The sequence below is a fragment of the Prinia subflava genome, chromosome 10, assembly GCF_021018805.1.
Source record: "Prinia subflava isolate CZ2003 ecotype Zambia chromosome 10, Cam_Psub_1.2, whole genome shotgun sequence".
Taxonomy (NCBI): Eukaryota; Metazoa; Chordata; class Aves; order Passeriformes; family Cisticolidae; genus Prinia; species Prinia subflava.
Genome location: NC_086256.1, coordinates 2021842 through 2041813, shown reverse-complemented (window position 1 = coordinate 2041813; position 19972 = coordinate 2021842). Strand labels below are relative to the sequence as shown.

Genomic DNA, 19972 nt, shown 5'->3' with positions numbered 1-19972 from the left:
GTGGTCTCTCAGATCTTCCAAAAGAAGAATGTGGTGAAAAAACAGCATGAGCAAAGAAAAGTATTTTAGGAAACAACATAAAGAGCGCCATTCTTAGTTTGGTTTGGTTTTTTGACTTTGACTATGGTGTAAAACCAAATGCCAGAGTGGAACAAGAAAAGGAGACAGAAAGATGAAGCATGTGTGGTGAGAGTGTTTAACCTGAGTTTCCTGCCCCTGAATTGGCCTGACAAGGCTGAATTTATTTTCTTAACCATGCAGAGTATGATGGCACATGTTTACAGCTGTACAACCTGCAGCGATTATTTTGGGCCTAATATTTACCAGCTTAAAGAACTTTCTTTATTGATCTCCAGAAGCTCACAATGAACAGCACCAGACTTCCATGACTTGATTAATTACTAACTGCTTGATAAATTGCAAAATATAGGGAAAAAAATGAGCAGGATTTATTCCCATTGGAGACAAAATGAAGAGATACAGCTTGATGGGAAATGGGCATGGGGGTGTCGTGCTCTGATCTCCACAGACCTGCAATTCCTCCCCCATCTCTGCACCTGAGTGTGTGTGTGAATCTATAATTTAGTCACTGCTGTAATTGTAGTAAATCCTGTTGAATCACTTTATAAATATTAAATCAGTCAGTGATTAAGTGCTGCTAAACTCTTTTGCACCTGTATCGTTTGTATCCATATCCTTGTGCCCGTGACCCTTCTGCATCCCTGATTTCCGTGTAAATCACTCTAAATTGATCCTAATCCCATTTTCCTGTGTATGCTCTATCTGTGTAGCCAGCAGTAGAGTGAACCTTGCCATCAAACTCTGCTGAAGCCACACTTTCACAAATTCACACCAAAACCTGCTTTTTTTTGCCAATCCCTTTAGTGGAGGCCAAGGGAGGGATCAGAGGATGGAGCAGGCTCTGCCTGGTGGTGCCCAGCAATGGGACAAGATGCAGTGGGCAGAAAATGATGCTCAGGAGATTCCACCTGGATATGAGGAAGAACTTCTTTCCTGTGCAGGGACTGAGCACAGATTGTCCAGAGAGAGCGTGGAGTTCTCCCTCCCTGGAGATTGTCCAGAGGGAGTGTGGAGTTCTCCCTCTCTGGAGATATTCCAGAGGGAGTATGGAGTTCTCCCTCTCTGGAGATATTCCAGAGGGAGTGTGGAGTTCTCCCTCTCTGGAGATATTCCAGAGGGAGTGTGGAGTTCTCCCTCTCTGGAGATATTCCAGAGGGAGTGTGGAGTTCTCCCTCTCTGGAGATATTCCAGAGGGAGAGTGGAGTCTCCCTCCCTGGAGATATTCCAGAGCTGCCTGGATGCCAGGTTGTGCCACGTGCAGGGGATGGCTCTGCTTGACAATGCTGGGCTGGTGACCCACCGTGGTCCCTTCCAAGCTGAACCATCTTGTGCTCCTTCCTTTGCCCCCTCTCCCACACAACCCCACGAGTGTTATCCATGGTATGTCGAGAGATAAAGAATTAGAATAACTGGGAAGGGATGTCTGGAGATCATCCAGTCCAAACCCCCTTGCCATGGCAGGGTCACCCAGAGCAGGTGACACAGGCTCTGGAATGTCTCCACAGAGGGAGCAGGGAAATGATGCTTTAAGTTTTAGTTTTTGTGTTTTTCAGATTCTCTGCTGCCCAGGGGTGCATCTCTGAGCTCACACTCAGGGTCACTCAGCTCTGCACACAGCAGGAACACAAAACAAATCCTTTCCCTGCTGCACACCAAGGACAATGTTACAAGTTTTCAGGCCCAAAAGCACAAACAAGGGTGGCTGAGGAACAAGAAGGATGGGACCTCACAGCCTGGAGCTGCAATTGGACAATTAAACCCCAATATGCAAATGGACCAAAACTGATAAAAGTGTGAGACCTCGCGACCGTTTATCCATTTTGTGCCCATTTTGGGCCCACCTTGGGTGCAGCCCTGGCCAGGGTCTTGTGCTGCCCAAGGTGAATCCTTTAAGGCTTTTGATAAGTATCTACTTTATCCTCTAGCCTTCTCCAGTCTCTGTTCCAGCTCAGCCTTCCCAAGGCATTGCCTGGGCAGCTGTCCCAGGGCTCTGCCACCCTCAGTACGGGAGTTGTTCTTGATGTTGAGGTGGAACTCGTTGTGTTTTAGTTTACGGTCACTGCTCCCCGTCCTGTGGCTGGGCACCTCTGACCAGAGCCGCCCCGACCCCTCCGAAATGCGGAATACAGAGAATATCACCCACAGCAGCACCGCCCGCCCAGCCCCGCCCTCAGCGCTGCCCCGGGAACCACGGAACCTCCGCCGCCAGCGTTTCCCGGTCTGTGTTTTCATTTTTAAACAAATCCCGCCCCTCGCCGGCCGCTCCTCCCCTGCCCGGGCCCTCTCCGAGCGCGCTTTTCCCCTCACGGAACGCGCTCGGGAGCCGCAGCCCGCCGGGGGAAGCGCTCCCCTCACGGGAACAGACCGCTGCCGTGAGGGGAGGAGAGGAGAGGGAGGGAGGAGAACAGGGGAACGGAGAGGAGGAGAGCGGGAGAAGAGCGGGAGAAGAAGAAAGGAGAGGGAGAAGAAAGGAGAGGGAGAAGAAAGGAGAGGGAGAAGAAAGGAGAAGGAGAAGAAAGGAGAGGGAAAAGGAGAGGGAAAAGAAAGGAGAGCAGGGCCGCAGCGCTCCCCAGACACCTACGACATCCCGGAGCCGTTCCCGCCGCTTCCCTTTCGGAGCTCCCGCCGTGCTCCCGCCAAACGCCGCCGGCTGGAAACGGCGCCGAGGGCGGGCCGGGCCGGGGCGGGGCCGGGGAGCCCGGGAGGACTGCGGGGCCGGGACCGACAGCCCCGACACCGAGAGCCTCGGGACCGAAACCGGGAGCCCCGGGACTGAGAGCCCCGGGACTGAGAGCTCCGGGACCGAGACCGAGACCGAGAGCTCCGGGACTGAGAGCCCCCGGACCGAGACTGACAGCGCCGGGACCGAAACCGGGAGCCCCGAGACCGAGAGCCCCGGGACTGAGACCCTCGGGGCCGACCGAGGCGGAGATCGAGACCGGTGTCGGTGTGGGCTCGTCGGTCCCGCTGTGCGCGGTAGGAGCCGTGTCGGGGCCGGTGCTGCGGGTTCGGGGCGGCCAAACGCACCTCAGGAGTCCCTCAGGGACCGCCGGGCAGGGCTGAGGGAGGGAGGGCTGGCTCCCCTCAGGGCTGGGCGAAGGGGATTGTGATTTTTTAAAATTTTTTTTAAAATTTATTTATTTATTTATTACAGGGGACCTTGAAGGTCCCTGTGCCCACTAGCGAGGGAGGTGACGAGATCCATGCGGGAAAAGTTTCCCCGTTTCAGGTGGCCGAGGCCGGAGCAGGGCAGAGCTTCCCTGTGCTAGTGTGGGCTCTGTGTGGATGAGCCTCGGATATGAAGGTCGGTGTTGCCATGGAGGGTCTGGCTTTGGCCATCAGGAGGAATTTCTTCACGGAAAGGGTGATTAGAGATTGGAAGGGGCTCCCTAGGGAGGGGTGGAGGTGTCCAGGGAAGGACTGGGCATGGCACGCAGTGCTCTGGGCTGAGAAAACAGCACTGGTTTGGGTTGGAAGGGACCTTAAAACCCATCCAGTTCCACCCATGGGCAAGGACACCTTCCACTGTCCCAGGCTGTGCCGTTCAGCCTGGCCTTGGGCACTGCCAGGGATCCAGGGACAGCCACAGCTTCCCTGGACACCCTGTGCCAGGGCCTGCCCACCCTCACAGCCAGGAATTTTTTCCCAGTCTCTAATCTAAACCTGCTCTCTCCCTGTTTGGCAGCCCGGGCTGGATTGCTCCCCTCTGTCTATTTTTCTGAAGTGTCATTTATCCAGTGAAAATGTCCCAGCCGAAGCCGTGGGGCTGCTGGCAGTGCTGTCACTAAGCCATTGCTCAGTGCATTTCCCTGCAATGCACTGGCAGCACTTCCCAGCCCTCACAAGAAATATCTCAGTAATGGGAAGTCCAAGGAGTACGGACGAGAGTTCACATTTTCCAAACTGGTTACTGGAAAATTAACATTTATTCTTCTTCTCCTCCTTGCCTTTCCCCCCAGTTCCATTCCAGTGTGTGTAACGCTGGTGCTTAATTATAGTGACACCCGTTTGCAGGAGCCGGGCTGTGCCAGGGGGTCTCTGTGGGCTTCTTCTGGTGCCTGTGTAATATTAAAGTGTCAGGCTGTTACAAATTGGGTACTTCATCCTTGATAAGCGATTATTATCTGCCTTTCCCAAGTGTAAAAGGCCTGTATAACTCAACAAGGTGCCAGTGATTGAGGCCTCCTGAGTAAAAATCCAATGAGTGCTGAAGGGGACCCTGGGACGGCGTTGTCTTGTTGCTGAACTTGAGATATTCCATTTATTATACTGGAATATATTTCCTGAAGTCAACGTGGGGTAAAATAATACAAGAGGCTGTTAAAGCAACAGCACAACAGGATTTAGAGTCCCTCTGTGATGGCCTTCTACAAACCTTAATCACCCTGGTGGAAGCAGAAAGCTGCTGCCAGAGCTTGCTGACCATTGCTGAGCAAACAGCATTAGTTACAGCTTTGAGTTGTTTCAATAATTAAGAAAAAAAAGTGTTTCTGTTTTTTTCCATTCATTTATAATTGTCAGGGCTTTGGACTTCAAAGGCCTGAGTTGCTCAAAGTTTTATGCACACTTATTTTTCAAGTTTTGTGCCCACCTATTTCTATTATTTATATTTAGGTAACTCTAAGAAGTAAAATTCTCGTGTGCTTAACCTGGCTTTTTTTTGAGATTAAGGGTTCCAATTTGGAGCAGTTTTATTATCATCCATCTGTTTTGTTGAATTATAAGAATAAAAAGAGAAAACACGGATGGCAAAGCCTTGTTTCACAGATAACATGAAAATGTGCTTGTGTGCTTTCAATAATCAAGACTACATAATATTTATATAATACTTGTAATACCAAATGTCTGAAACTATATAAAACACAGTGAAATTAAACTTTTTACTGCCAATGAAGGATAAACTGAATAATAAGTAGAGCTCAAACTCTTTCTTCCTGTGCATGTCATGGTGCTTACCTACAAGTGCAGATAATTATTCCCATTTAGAGAAAAGAAAGGACATGACCTGGATGTTTGGATAACTGGGGCTAGTCTGTGTTTCAGAGGAAAACCAGAGGCATTATTAAGACAGTTACAAATTCTAACTGGAATTTCATGCCTCACAGGATGGCCAGCACTCCTGGGAATCAGAAAATCACACACATGGAAAATTCTCAAGGGAAGAAGTCCCAGCATGCAGAAGAAACCATTTTCTACATGAACTGCAGAGCAGCTTATCTGAGTGTCTTAAAGAGCAGCTTGGAAAATATTAAATCAAAAGAACAGCTCAGTTTAGGTAATGATTGGATCTTTTTCCCCTCTAACTCTTACATGGGGTGATTGCAGTGGGAGTATCCCTGGGCATGAGGGTTTAAGGAATTGAGAGTAGTTTTGGGTGCCTGGTGGAAGTGGGAATGCCAAACAAAGCAGGGCTTTATTGTAGATTATTTTATTATAAATTTGATTTGTGAATCACCAGTAGGAAAAGTTTTACTTCAGTTTAGAGAGGGCCATTGTCCTGGCACAGAAAACCACCATAACTGGTGTTCCATAAGAATTCTTACTCCTCATCTCAACTCCTCCTGAATTACATTTTCATAGACTGGAAACTAAAGGTCTCATTTTTTATCCAGATTATATTTGTGTATAAGTGTTGTCAGCAGTACAACAGAAAAAAAAATCATCTCTGGCTGCTTCAGCTGCACTAAATAAGGCTGTGGGTGGAAACTGTGGGGCTTTGCTTTGAAAACTTCAGGAATTTCAAAGGGAAGTGAGAAAAAATTACCTGAAAAATGGAAGTTGGTTTCTTAATAATGTATCTTAGTGATCAGGCAAGATAAGGAAAGAGTAAGGTAAGACTGAGTAATAAATAACCTCAGTTTTGAAGGAGGTTTCACTTCACCAGATGAAGTTTTTCAAGCAAATACAAATAATGTGCAGACTTAAAAATAATATAGTCTTGCTATTAAGACACTGGATATAGGCTGAATTTTACACTTGAGACTGTCTTTGAGTTTGTGGATATTTGGATTAAGATCATGACCAAGACTGTCCTTCAGAACCACTTTTCTCTTGGAGTCATTTGTCTTTAAAAAAATCTGAACATGGGAAGGGACTCAAGAATGTTTGGAGAAAACCTCTTTTCTAACAGCTGGAATATATATTTAATATTGTGTTTTGTTGTTCAGTACTTCAACAGGCTGGAAGAAATCCTTCTCAGAAGACCATTAACAAATACTGGACTTCACAAACAACTTCACTGAATTTTGATGATTTTTGTGCCATTTTAAGAAAAGAAAAGCCAGCTACAAAAAATGAACTGCTCGAAGCGTTTGGAAAAATAGACACAGATAAGGCTGGATATATTTTACATGATGAGCTTTATAAAATTCTTACAACAGTGAGTATCACTAGAAACTTAATTATGCATCTCTATTAGTAGAGATTTTGGAAATCAGATGGTGCTGAGAGCTGGAATTCCCCATTTTATGGATGATTTTAGTGGTGGATTTCCAGAAGACACCTCAGAATTCCATAAACTGATAGAATTGATCTCTTCAGTATTTAGGAGCATTGTAAAGACATAATTTTTAATGATTTTGACCTCTGTTTCCATGATTCAAATCAAAATCTGTTGAAATCTATTGCAACATCAGATTCTCTGAAAGAATATTAAAAGGCTCTTCCTTGTTTATAAAATTTGTGCTGTAGGTGAACAGGATTTTTGATTAGGAGCCCAAAGTGAGCTGTTTTTTTCTTGCAGAGAGGTGATAAAATGACCTGGGAGGAAGTGAGCAGCATTACTAAACAAGCTGATTTTAACTGCAGTGGCAAGCTCGACTACAACAAGGTATGGCCAGGAGTGATATTTGTCCTGTGACAATGTGAGCATCAGTGAGGACCTTACCCCAGGATTCTGAATTTGGGACTGAACAAACAGCCCAGGAAGATTTGTACATAGATATGGTTTCATAGGGGGAAAACTGGTAAGAATCCTGTGTTGAAAATCAGCCTTGCAATGTCTAGAAAGGAAGAGCTGAAAGCCACACTTAATTTTTGTTCAGTATTTGGACCTCCTTGTTGAATCATGGCTGCATTTTACTGTGATACTGATTAATAAAAATGAAAATTATATTTGGTGTTGCCCAGAACGCAAAATCAACAACATGGAGGCAGAGGTCTGCAGTGAAAAGCTGTTCCCCACAAAAAAGGGCCCCAGCCTGTTTATTTCTTTTCCTTTTATAATTTTGTGGGTCTGGTAGCAGATTGGCTTCTGGGGCTACTACCCCTTCACCCCACTGGCCAGACCAGCTGTCAACCAACATTATTTTCAGGCTGGAAATATGTAAGCAAAGGACAGTGAACAAAAACAGGAAAGGTTGTTTATGTTCCAAAGTGTGAGAAAGTGAAAAACTGACCCTTAATATTGTACAGTAACTAAAAAACTGACTCCATCTTATAAGCAAGTAGAAGGCTTTAAAAAATCTCAGAAAAACCAGGGCAACAATTTGGCTTGAAGAGGAAATTCATTCTATCAGCTGAGCTGTGCTTTCCTCGCTAATGAGACAAGTTGGTAAGTGAAATATTCCTTTTTTTCCAGTTCTGTGAGCTGTACCTGACCACCAGGGAGCAGTGCTGCAAGGCTGCCAGGGCCAGGCTGGAAACCGACCCTCGGCTGAGGCAGCAGCACTTCGGGAATCAAACTGGGAATGACTTCGGGAATCAAACTGGGAATGTCTCTGAAGGGATCACCCTGCCAAAACCATCCCCGAGGGCCTCCAGGAAAGCTGATCACAAACTACCTAAAGGTATTTCTATTTCTTGTATTTTATATTTTCCTTCTGGTGGAGATGAAGCTCTGGCTCAGTTGAGCAGTTGAGTTTTTGTTTGATTTTTCTGAGATTATTTAAGATTTTATTGGTGAGTATAATTTCTACTGTGGCACTCACATCAATGTGTCAGTAAAATATGTTCAAATGGCTGCATCTGTGAAACTCTCCAATTCCTAAGGGTGGATTTTGTTGATTTTCATGTGACACAGTCCAGAGGGAAGAGAGAAAATGAATGTTCAGGTGTTGCACTATAGGCAAATTATTGATTTCCTTCCTACATCAGAGACAAAACTCCAAACATTTCTCGATAATCTGTGTGTTGTTTCAATTACTGAGGCTGCTTTTCAAGCACAATTAATAAATTGTGGACAGTTTCCTTCCTGAAGTTACAAAGATACTTCAAAACCTTCCCAAACTGGACAAACCCCACAGGGAACAAACTGCAGAGGCACCAAGTATGAAATTTTGGGATGGAGTTTGTTCCAAGTTCCTTCAAATCAGAGGTGCAAAAATGACACAACAGTGATGGAGGGAAGTTCTCTGATCGAGTTCTTGTCATCCACTTTTCTTTGTGCTTCTAAATGCAAACTTCATGATAAATAGCACTAGGAGAGGGTTGAAATAATGTAATTGTAATTAAATATCTCTGTTTATAGGTGACAGCAGAGCTCCTTCAAGACCTTCATCGGCTCCAAGCAGCAAAGCTTCCACCTGCACCACTGTCACCGTGGGTGCCAGCAGCAGCAGGAACACAAAGCTAATTCTTGAGCCTGACACAATGAAGGTATCACACTGAAATGATGGTGTTTTCCTCTGGGCACCTGTGTTATTGCATTTTAAAGAAGCTAAAAATCAGAGAAAAATGGTTTCTTATGTTTTATTAACAGTTTGTCAAGGGCAGCTATGAACTACTGAGAGCTTTCTCGATACGTATTATTATTAACATTTTTATATACTGTTGGTTTTGCTGACAACAAGTTATTGGAAATAATTTTTCAGGTGTGAAGGTTTAATAGAACAAAATGTGTTTTTTATAAATGAAACCACTGTTGGAGAAAACAGTTAATGACTTCTTGAGAAATTTAAAATTGAATAATTTATTAGGTTGGTGAGAACTTTAAATGCTTAAGTAGTCTGAAAGATTGTGTATCATAAACCTTTGCATGAAAGGTAATTGGAAATAAATAACAGATCTGTAAGCATATTCAGTTTCTTGAGCATTGCTTGGTAAATAGATGCTGTAACCTGAAAATATTGATTTTTAGTTAGACTAATATGTTCTATCAGTATTTTCTTTTAAATAAATCACTCATTCAATATAAATTCCTGGGGGAGAGAGACAACAAAGTCACTTTGCTAAGTCAATATTTGTAGAGTGTTAATATTGATCTTTTTCCCTTTGTTTTCCCTTTCTTGACTGAACCTTTACTAGTTTTCTTTCAACAGAAAATAATAGCTGTAAAAATATAAAACACGAACTGGGAACTGCTGGGATACATTAAAAATGTGCACCTGGAGACTTGTGTATAAAAGGGAAAATGTGGTTGTGACCACACAGGGTAACTGCTGCTGGGAAACGGAACTGATTGTCCTCAGGAGCTGCATTTTCCTTTCAAATAACAACTCTGGATTTGTTATTGAGCTCTGAAGTCCTTTCTGTCTTCCCCACTGCTGTACAGTGACATTTGTTCTATATTAAAATTTCAAACATCACCTCCCAGGGGTTGCTGCAGTCTGTTTGGGTAGCTGGACCTTGCTCAAATGTGATGTAGGGGTATAAAACCAGCACACACCTCCCCAAGATTGGGTTCTTTTTCTTTCTACAAGTAAAAACTGACTGAAAGAAAAGATACTGATTAGTATTGCTTGGCATCATCCAAAAACTGAAATCTGTCAATAAACATGGGAAGTTCTAAGTAAGTACTGTTAATTTTTTTAAACTTCATTTTGCACAGTGCAAACTGCCAGGATCAATGAATAAATACCCAGGCATTTATTTGTGATGTGAATCAGAGTCCACCACCCCAAATTCTTTTTATTCATCTTATAGCCAAGATTTTTATTTTTCTTTTTGTGTAAGTAAGAAAATGTTGCCCTCAGGATGTTGGAGCAACACTGACTTTACATTTCTGACAGAGGAAAACACTGAAAGTCAGAACACGGTGAAAATAAAAACTCTTAGAAAATTCCTCTCAATCATTGCTTTTTATTAGGAGTTATGCATCAATGTGTGGATATTTTCAATTTTAATTTGAATTTCTGTAGCAGTTAGCAGCAGGTAGTGCTGAAATTATGGAATCAGTGGGAATTATGAGGAATTATTAGGAGGAATTATGGTCAATGAAATTCTGTATCAATGTGTGGATATTTTCAATTTTAATTTGAATTTCTGTAGCAGTGACCAGCAGCAGGTAGTGCTCAACATTTCCTTCTAATTAACATTTCTAACACAAACATTGCCCACTTCAGCTATTATTTAACAACTTCTGTTCTGCTTTGAGGTGACAGAGGAAAATCCAATCAGAGGATGGATGCTCTTTTAGCTTCCAAATTTTGAAATTTGATAATTAAGGACTTCTAGCACCCCCTTATGCTCTCTGCCAGAATAACAGGATTTGATTTCCCAAAAGGAAAGGGTGAGGATAAGGTTTTTGTCCAACAGTTTTGGCAGGTATCAAGCTTGGAGCAAACAACCAGTTATTTCATGTATGTCAAGTTTAAAGAAAAAAAAAATCCATTTTTTATATTTCCTTTTAGAAGGAACATGAACTCCATGTTGGAATTCTGTCACTGATTTATTTTAATCCCAGCTCCCATTATCCACTTTTGGACTGACACAACCCCAGCTGTTGCTCCATATTCAACCCTCACCATTAAATCCTGGGAATATTTTGTCTCTGATCACTTTTTTCCTAATTATTTTTTATGATTGGTCCCCTTTTTCCTTGTCCTGTCGCTACAAATCCAGTTTCATGGATAAAGATGAGTATAAAATTATTGGATGGATTTGTTAATTAGGTTTATTCTGCTCCATAAAAGTAGGAGGGGAGGACTTGGTGCCTGCCAGGAATTGGACATCCCACTTTATTTTAAATAACTTAATTCATCTTTATCTTTTCCACAGCCAATTTACTTTGAAAGCCTTTTAGAACTTCTTTGGCAAAACCTTAATTTTTAAAAAAACTTCCAAACCTCTAAAGAACAGCAGAAAGGGAGTTGCAAAGTGTGTAATATTTGTGTTTAAATTACTCCATGCTGTCAGCTGTTTGCAAATATAATTAGCAGAATCTTTGTGGCAATTCCAATTTAATTTTTAGCTGTAGGAGCACTGGGGTAATCTCTGTGTTTTTCAGGCATTTTCACAAGTGAAGCAATGTTACTTTGCAAAAATTGTCTACAATAAGGACTATTTAGGATTTTTTTTTAAGTATATTGATGCTGTATCTTGTTTATTTGATACAGGCTTTATTAAATAATCATATTAATTAGGATTTCAGAGAAGGCACTTCTATCTTCATCCAAAATGAAGAAAACACTTCATATTTACTTGGTTTTGCAGGAATGGCAACGTGCAGAATCCAAAGGCTGCTTCTACCTGGAGGAAGATGGCGAAATCATCAGCCACAAGTACAGGCTGCACCTACCCCACAGATCTGCAGTCTGTGTCACCATCAAACCCTGCAGGATTCCCCAGGCAGAAAGTGAGTGTTTAAATTTCATTTTCTTCTTAAAAGGAGGTGACTTGGAGATTTACCATCCAGTTGCTGCATTGGAATTATTTTTTTTCCCCATGCAGAATATTCCCTTTTTAACCCCATAAAACAGGAGCTTTTAAACCCCAAAATTGTTTTCAAGTCACCTGGGCTGGCTTTTTTTCAAACAAGCTTGTGTGGTGTGGAACCATTCCTTGATATTCTTGACTCTTAATGATAGAATTATTTTAGCAATAATTCTTAATGACAAAATTATTAATTATCTGTAAGACAATCACAAGGCTTGGAACAATTTATCTGCTCAGCCTAAACAGGAAGAAAATCTTAATAGCAGAGAACAGATTTTTTTTTCCATTTTTCATCAGCAGGGATCAATAAATACCAGGGGAATATCTATTTTGAGATGCAAAGAAAAACAATTTGGGGCCTTTATTAAGCATTTGTTTGGGGGATATTTTTCTTTTTAGGAAAATCCTGTCACTGGTTGTCAGTGGATACAGCTTTGTTTATTCTGAAGGAAAATGAAACCCAAGAGAATCTACAGCTTGTGAGCTTTACTGAACTCCAAAATGAGGAGGTTAGAGGTTTTTGGTGTATTCCTATTTTAATAGTTATTTTTTAATGTGTGTGCTAATGCTGGAGTGTGAATTCCATGTGTTTGGAAGGAATTCCAGCTGTCCTCAGAATTGCTGAGTTGCTGGGTGTATTTACAGCTACTCTGGAAAAACTCAGTTCTGTTTCTTCCCCTCAAACACAAAATTTCCAAGGCAGAATTTGTTTAAATTTCCTTTAATTTTCCTTCTCCTTCCCTTTGGAACTTCTAAGTGCCCAAATATTCTTTTCCTGTGGCAGAAATAAGAGAGCATTAACTTCTTTCCCCTTTCTTCCCTCATCTCTCTCCTGTCTGTTTTTCTAACTTTTATTCTAAGAGATTCACTATTTTTTATTTAAAGTGGCATCACACAGCCAATGTTTTTTTTTAAGGAGAGAACCCAGCATTCCCATTGTTTTCAAGTAATTAATCACTTTTGTATGGATATTATTGACAACAAAGAAAGGTGTAATTTGAGAAGTTCTTACACACTTTTCTGCCTTTTTTAAGTGCAGATGTTTGGCTGGAGGGGAGAACTTGGAGCTGGGGTTTACTGGCTGCTCCCTTTCACAACTGGCTGCAGGCTGAGGAAGGTAAAAACCCAAATAACTGGAGAAGCCAAACTGGTGTGGAGGGATGAAGATGGAGAGCTGGCTCTCACCAAGGAATTCCGGTGAGTTTTAGTCCCAAACATGGCAATAAAAATCTCTTTTCCAGCTAAAATGTGGCTTTTTCAAATCTGGGTGTTCCCAAAGTTCTGTTTGCTCAGAATAATCCCAGACTGAGCAGTTCTTGGCAATGTTATGAGACAGCAAAATGAAATGGAAGCTTTTGGAAATAATTTGGCTTTTTCATCCCTCAGAGCTGCTTTGTTGGATATATTTGAGATGATTGATTTGGATGGGAATGGCCTGCTGAGCCTGGAGGAGTACAACTTCTTTGAGCTGAGGACTAGTGGGGAGAAGTGTGACCAGGAAGCCTGGGCTGTGTGCAAGGGTAAGCTCATTACTGTGCTACAGCTAATTAGGTCTATCAATTAACTGCTAAGCTGGTTAGAACTGCGTGTTCTGCACCTATTCCAAGAATATTGTTCTCTTCCTCCTTTCTTTTTCTTTTTTTCCAGTCTCCTGTCCTTTGCTTTGCTTCACTCTCCTGTGTGTGCCACTGACCTTCTGCTGAGAAAATTCTTCCTCTTCCTAATTGTTTTGTAGCTGCCAAAACCTACAGGGTTTGTAATCCTGGATCACATGGGCAAGGAAACTGTCACAGGTACTTATTTAATTTATTGGGCTGGTGCTGCTTTATCTCACAAGGTGTGGAGAGGGACATTTAATTAGCGTGGATCTGATGCTATAAACTGACATCCAGAGTTTTTGTGGGTTTTCAGTGTCTCCTTTTAGAATATCCCTGTCATATTTGACAGAATTCCTTTGGAGGCTGTGGCACATTGGCCAAAACACTTTAAATATGCCAACCCTTATTAATTATCTCTTCCCAAAGCACTCTGAGGTACCAGAATTTTTCCTGACTGATGGAAAGCTCCTCCAAAAATACATTTTTAGAACTGAATTTCTCCTCTGTTTCATCCCTGGATGTGCTTTTCCACACTTGATGGCTCTGTCAGGGTGATACCAGCAGGAGGGGTGGAAATGTGTGAATAAATAAGAGAGGAAAGAGGAGAAGCTGGGGAATGTTCCACCAGGTCATCAATCAGTGCAGGGGTTCACACGAATATCATCAATCTTGGCACCAAAGTTCAAACCATTTATTACAGCATCTGTACCCCTGGAGAGATTTATTAAATTGGTAATCCCTTTTTAATAATATATAGTAAAGATTTAGCATTGTTATGAAGATGAGAAAACCATTTTTAAAAGTCCCTGACACAAGGACATTTCAATTATGTGTTTGCTGGCATTAGAGTGGTGGATCTATGATATTCTCTCTAGAGGGGGGTGTTAGGATTACTGGAATTTTATTGCTTTTTAGGAACTAAGTAAATCATTGCTGTATCAAGGACCTGAAACATTTCAAGGTGCTGGCTCCAGCTGGCTTTCATTTCCCATTCCTAAAATACCCCATCCTGCAAAGCTCAACAAACTTGAAGGCAAAAAAAAATGAAGGTGAACTCTTTTTGTTTTGAAATCTCCCCCTTTTTTGGGGTTATCCAAGGAGCCAGCAATTTGTAGGCATTATCCCAAATCCCCAGGGGAGCTCTGCAAACAGCACCTGCCTGGGCAAGGACATTCCTTCCCAAATAATCCTGGAGATCCTGAGGCTCTGAGTTGGCTCCATCTTTTCAACCTTGTTAACAGGAGGGGGATTTTGGCTTTGGAAGGATAAAGGTGTCTGCAGAGAGAACAGATTTTTAAGTGTTGTTTTTATTCTTTTAAAACAGAAAATTTTGAGATGAGGAAGAATGAACTAACAAGACAAGGATTTCTGGATCTGAATCTCATGGAAGCCAACGACCGGGATGGGGATCCTCAGGACCTTTGGGTCACTTTGCTGTCCCTGGGCTACAACAAAGCCTTAGAAATGACAGAGGTAAGAGAGCAAAAATCAAAAATCACTGCAGGTGGAACTGCTGCAGCCTTTGTGCCTACCAAAACCTGACTGCAGGAGGGCAGGGACCCACTGCCACCCTCCAGGAATATCCATTTTTATTCTCAGGGCTTCCATGCCACTGTCCTTGTCCTGGTTCTTAGGATAGCACTTGGATTTTTGGAAAAAGAAATTCTCCTTTATTCAGGGAAAGCCAGGGTGTTATGGGGTTATAGAGGAAGGAATTTTGGATTGTATCTGTTAGAGGAATCCATGCACTCTGTTGGTGAGGGGTGATAGGAAGATAAGGATGGTAAACTGTGACCTGTCAGCCAATTTAGAAAAAACAGAACTTTTTCTCCTTAAAAAAGTCAATTTTGTGGCTCAAACCACAATAGAAGTGGATAAAGATAATTTTTTCCACATGGTTCAGAATTCCTAGTCTCCAGACATAACTATTTCTGTTATTGTTGCCTTTCACAACAATGTCTGAAGAGGTTCAACATAAAATTTTAATGCTCCATTAAAATTTTTGGGTTTGAGTCACACATTGCTTACTTGGCAGGACCAGAGATTATTTCTCTGATGTTTCTGTGCACTTCCAGATTTTTTAAAAAATAGTTATTTATTCTTATATTCTGAAATACATATTACATATTTCTTATGTTAATAATTCTAAAGAAAGAGGTTCTCTTTTATGATGAGAAAAAAGTATTGAAAAATCAAAACATTAAACATACAGATAATTAAATTGTTTAATCCCCAGGAAAAGCAGATTTTTAGGATGACATACATGACATGACACGATTTTTAGCTCTGTTAAACAAGTCAATTTAGTCAGTATATAAAATATATAAAGATGTAAAAACAGTCAGTATGAGAGAGATCAGTTGTCTCTCAGTGAAAATTTTGGGATGGTGCTGAGGGATTTAGGGATGAGCAGCTCCTTTTCCTCTTGTGGCTCCTGCTGGGCTGTTTTTCTGCATTTCAGCCACCAGAGAGAGCCCTCCTCCAAGAGAGAGCGTTTTGGGGAGGTTTTTCTGCAGTTAGGAATTTCAGGAAGGTGTTTTGAGCCTTGTTCCAGCTGTGGGTTCTGCCTCCAGCCTTTGCTTTCCAAAGGACAGCACAGCTCTGGGATGCTTCAGTAATTTAAAAATCTCCAGCTGTTAACTCGTGTCTCTCACTTAACCCTCAAATTCCTTGATTTCAAATAATTGAAGGTTTATGTTTTGTGAGCACTGAGACAGAACTTGGTGGATTCCAGCAGCTTTTAGGAAGGAATTGAGGTGCTGTGACTGAGCCTAAGAAAATACAAACCCCTGGTTGTTACACCAGGAGTAAAATGTAGCCAAGATAGCCCCAGAGTGCTCAATGCAACATTGCAGAGGTGTTAAATCTGCCTGGAGTGGCACAAACAGCGACAGTGTGACAGGTTTATTTCAGACCCTGCAATACATTCAGATTTCATTTTAATTCCTGGACATTCTGCTGTCCAAGGAAGGGTTTGCTGTGTTGAGCTATGTCAGGGCTACTGGGAATGGCATAAAAAAAGCCTGTTAAAAAAACCCAAAAAACATTAAAAAAAGTTCTCCTGGGCTTTCATTTGGTGTCAAAGATTGCCACAACTCACAGTTTATAATAGTTAATACTCAGGGAAATATTTCCATCTGGGTCATTCTAGTTCAAATATGAAAATACCTAGGAGCTGTGGGTGAAAATCTGAGGGGAAAAATACAGTCTAAGTGATGCTAAACTCATCTTCTCCACTGCAGGCCTGCCCCTTTGTGGTTGCCATCTGTGCAGAGAGGTGCAGACCCAGAATTAAAGCTGTTTCTCTGGAGGCAGGGGGCTCCCAGCTCAGCAGGGCTGTGTGCAGGGCTGTGGTGAATAAAGGAGAGGCCAAAGTGCTGCAAGGCTCTGAGAACATCTTCATCCACACCTACAGATCAGGCAGCAGGATCAGCTCTGTGATAGAAAACAAGGTACGGCCTGAGACTTCCAAACTGTGCTTTGTGCTGATGTCTGTTCTTGTTCCTCCTCCTGCCTTGGGTCAGATTTGAGAATTAATTTCCCTGAAATCAGGTTTTTGTGTCTGTTTTATTAAAAAAACTCTGTCTGATGTGCTCCTTGTGACTTCAGAAGAGCCTGGGTCAGTGTTCTTGGAAGGGGCAGATTGTTATAATGAGGCAAGCAGTTCTAACTACCATACAGAAACTGAATATTTTTGTGTTCACATCCCAATTTTTCAGTATTTTGACAGAATATCATCATCATATGAGGAAACAAACACTAACAGCAGGAAATGCAATTAGAGCAGGAGCCAAGATCACAGCATTTACACTACTGAATATTTTCAGTGTCCATATGAAAGTCAAAGAGCAGTGATTTTTTGGAGTGTGTTATGGATGAGTTTTTACCTGATTATTCTTCCAGGGTTTATTAGCAATTCAATCTGAAAGTTGTAAATCCACGTAGAAGTGATTGGTGAGATTTTAAACCTTTTTCCATAGATCACAATGAATGTTCTCAGTTTCCTTTATACCAGGAACTGTGAGTAAATAAACACAGCAGAGTAGGATATGAAACTTCAGATGCTTTAAATCTTAAAAGATCACAGCAAGAAATATATTTTTAAATGCTCAGCCATGCAAAAGGAGGTGGCATGTGGGACTAATATTAGGACTGGATGCTGAGGCTCCTGGAGCTCTGGATTTGGCTGTGCACTTCGCCCTTTGGGGTGGATATTCCAGAGTTATTTATATGTTTGGGGACATGTCAGAGAGGGAGATCAGGGCTGCTCTGAGACAACTGGGTGCTCTCTGCTCCAGATCTCTGTTTGTCCCTCTTGGGTTTGGTTTGCAGATCTCACCAGGCTGGGCGGGAGCGCTGGGAGCTCCCTGGGGGGATCTGGACAGGCTGAGGCCGCTGCTGTGAGCTTCAGCAAGGCCACCTTGATTCTTCACAAGCCTTTGTGTTGTTAAAACCAGTCTCCAATGCCTTTTGACCCCGGTTGTGGTGCTAAGGAACATTTGAAACTGTTACTCTTCAAGGAGTATCTTCAGAGTATCCATAAAGTATTTCCATCCTTAGAACAGGGCGGTCACAGGAAGGCCAAGGAGTGTGCAGTTGTTCCACAAAGAACAGACCCTTAACCTGTAAAGTCTAATGGTTCCTTCATGTTTTTACACCTGCAGTCTGAAAACAAAGTGATAATTCATGTCAACAATGAGCAGAGTAAGAACTGCCTGAACAACAGGGGACTGACAGTTTTTGCTGTGGAAGTGGCTCCAAAATCCATGATGGTAAGGTTTTTTATTGCTTAGCCAACTCCAGAGAAAATCAGGTGACATCCTTATATTTTCTTTTTGTAGGGCTTTTATCATGATCATGAGCATGTGGACATTAGCATCTTCTGACCAGAGCAGACCAGATGCACTTTTTGATATTTCAATGCTGATCATGCACTTGCTGCATCCCTGTTTTCCTGTGCAGTTTGCTATAAAAATCCACAATCCAGTTTTTCATACATGGGCCTGTTTCACTTGTCCATTCTATAAATGCACCATTCACTAATATTTCTAATACTCTTTTTTTAAGGCTGTATTTTTTTTTTCACTTAGCAATTTTTAATCCCAACATTAAGTTGATGCCTGTGAGAACAGACCAAGCATGCAGTAATCAGAAAGAGAAATAAATGTATTGCAGTCCTCGTGCACACTGTGATTTGCTGTGGGTAACTTTTGTTACACTTTATTTAGGGATCATATTAACCATGAGACAATTTGATTGCTGAGCCCTGCTGCAGAGCTGGGCAGGCTTTAGTGACAATTCCAAACGAGGGTTCTGAGGGATGGACTGTGATGGAAAATGCATTACAAATGCAGATTATGTTTTTCTTCGTTTATTTAGGAATAACCCTCTGGTTTTATTTTTCTAAAAGCACACCCTCTTTGTTTAAAAGCAGAGACATCCACGATATTTTGTATTTCCCAGTTTCCCAGGGGGATTCATTCAAGCCTGTTGTAAGCACAGCAGTCCCATGACACAAACAGGGCTGGGGCCTATTTAAATTGCTGCTGACACTTCAGATACCCAATGCCTCACCCTGTAAGGTGGTTTTTAATTTGAATTAAGGTTTCATTCAGTGTAAACTGTAGGCTCAGTCCTTATGGATATTTTGCTGTTAAAACCAAGAGTAATTTTGCTGTTAAATTCAAGAGTAATTTTTGAATATCTGTCAGTGTAGATGATGGATATTCATCATTTAGCGACACAAGCACTGAACACTTTGCTCACACAGCACACTGGGGAGCAGTTCTCCATACACAGAACTCCCTTTCACCTCTGCTTTCTCTTGTGCCAGGTGTGCCAGCACGTGATGGCCCTGAACGAGCAGGAGGAGTGGATTTACAGCTGTGTGCACTCCCTGGTGTGTTAAAGCTCCCAGTGCCAGGGCTGGGAGCAGCCACTCTGAACCAGGATTGGCTTTGGGCAGCCCTCAGACAATTCATAGCTCTTGTCCTTCTCAAAAAGCTGGCATGCATTTATATTTCTTGATTATTTTGACATGGAAACAATGAGGCACAATCAAAATTAGTGCTGTTCAGTAATCCAGCTGCCAGTTGTAATATAATTGTGCTTTATATGGGATCATTTCCCTAAATATGTTCTTATTTTCCATACCATGGACTGTAATTCCATCGCAGGCTGGAACTGCTTCACTGAGGAAAAACTCTGTGTAATGGATTCCTAATTAAACATTCCTGCAGTTTTGATGTGAGAGATATAAAGGGATGAGGCTCATTTTATTTTGTCCCTTGATAAAGGGTTTGTTTCTTTCCTTTTTTTTTTGTCATTTGCTGATAATCCTCATCTTACTCTTGTTCTGTAATTTCTGCCTGATTTTATACTCTTTAATGTAAAATAAAATCTGCCTTTCCATATGCAATAAGGAAATAACATCATTTGAGAAAAATGAAGTTTTGTCTTGGGCTCTTGACTGTTAACAGCAATTAATTATTCCCAGGGCAACTGAAATAAGAAGACTGAAGTGCACTAAGTTTAGGCTGCAAATGAAAACCAGCTTTGAGGTACTGAAAACATTCAGCTTATTATATTTTTCTGGTTCCTCTAAATATCTGTTAATGTGGAGAAAAAAAATGATGACCCTTTCCACTGAGTGTTTGAAAAGTGTTTGAGTTTAAAATAGCCATTAAATGTGTGTGACCTCA

The 19972-nt window shown here is 41.9% G+C and overlaps 2 protein-coding genes across 3 annotated transcripts in view; one reads left to right on the top strand and one right to left on the bottom strand.

Annotated features, from left to right (window-relative positions):
• Window positions 1-3053, bottom strand: part of ITGB3BP (integrin subunit beta 3 binding protein) — a 19516-nt gene extending 16463 nt beyond the window's left edge. The window contains exon 1 of the mRNA XM_063406912.1: window positions 2663-3053. Within this exon, the coding sequence (XP_063262982.1) occupies window positions 2663-2667 (5 nt within the window). The 5' untranslated portion in view covers window positions 2668-3053. The remainder of the gene's footprint in view (window positions 1-2662) is intronic.
• On the top strand, window positions 2918-19972 carry EFCAB7 (EF-hand calcium binding domain 7). Of its 2 annotated transcripts, XM_063406909.1 has the most exons (15): window positions 2918-3057; window positions 3236-3385; window positions 5187-5356; window positions 6249-6460; window positions 6824-6910; window positions 7661-7868; window positions 8549-8676; window positions 11452-11593; window positions 12073-12182; window positions 12713-12870; window positions 13060-13193; window positions 14596-14744; window positions 16514-16723; window positions 17936-18043; window positions 19105-19972. In XM_063406909.1, exons 3-15 carry the CDS (start codon window positions 5188-5190, stop codon window positions 19177-19179), a joined length of 1890 nt encoding a protein of 629 aa, XP_063262979.1. In that variant the 5' UTR covers window positions 2918-3057; window positions 3236-3385; window position 5187; the 3' UTR covers window positions 19180-19972. The 2 variants fall into 2 exon arrangements, with proteins under 2 accessions (XP_063262979.1, XP_063262980.1); XM_063406910.1 differs by lacking the exon at window positions 3236-3385 and having other exon boundaries at window positions 2920-3057.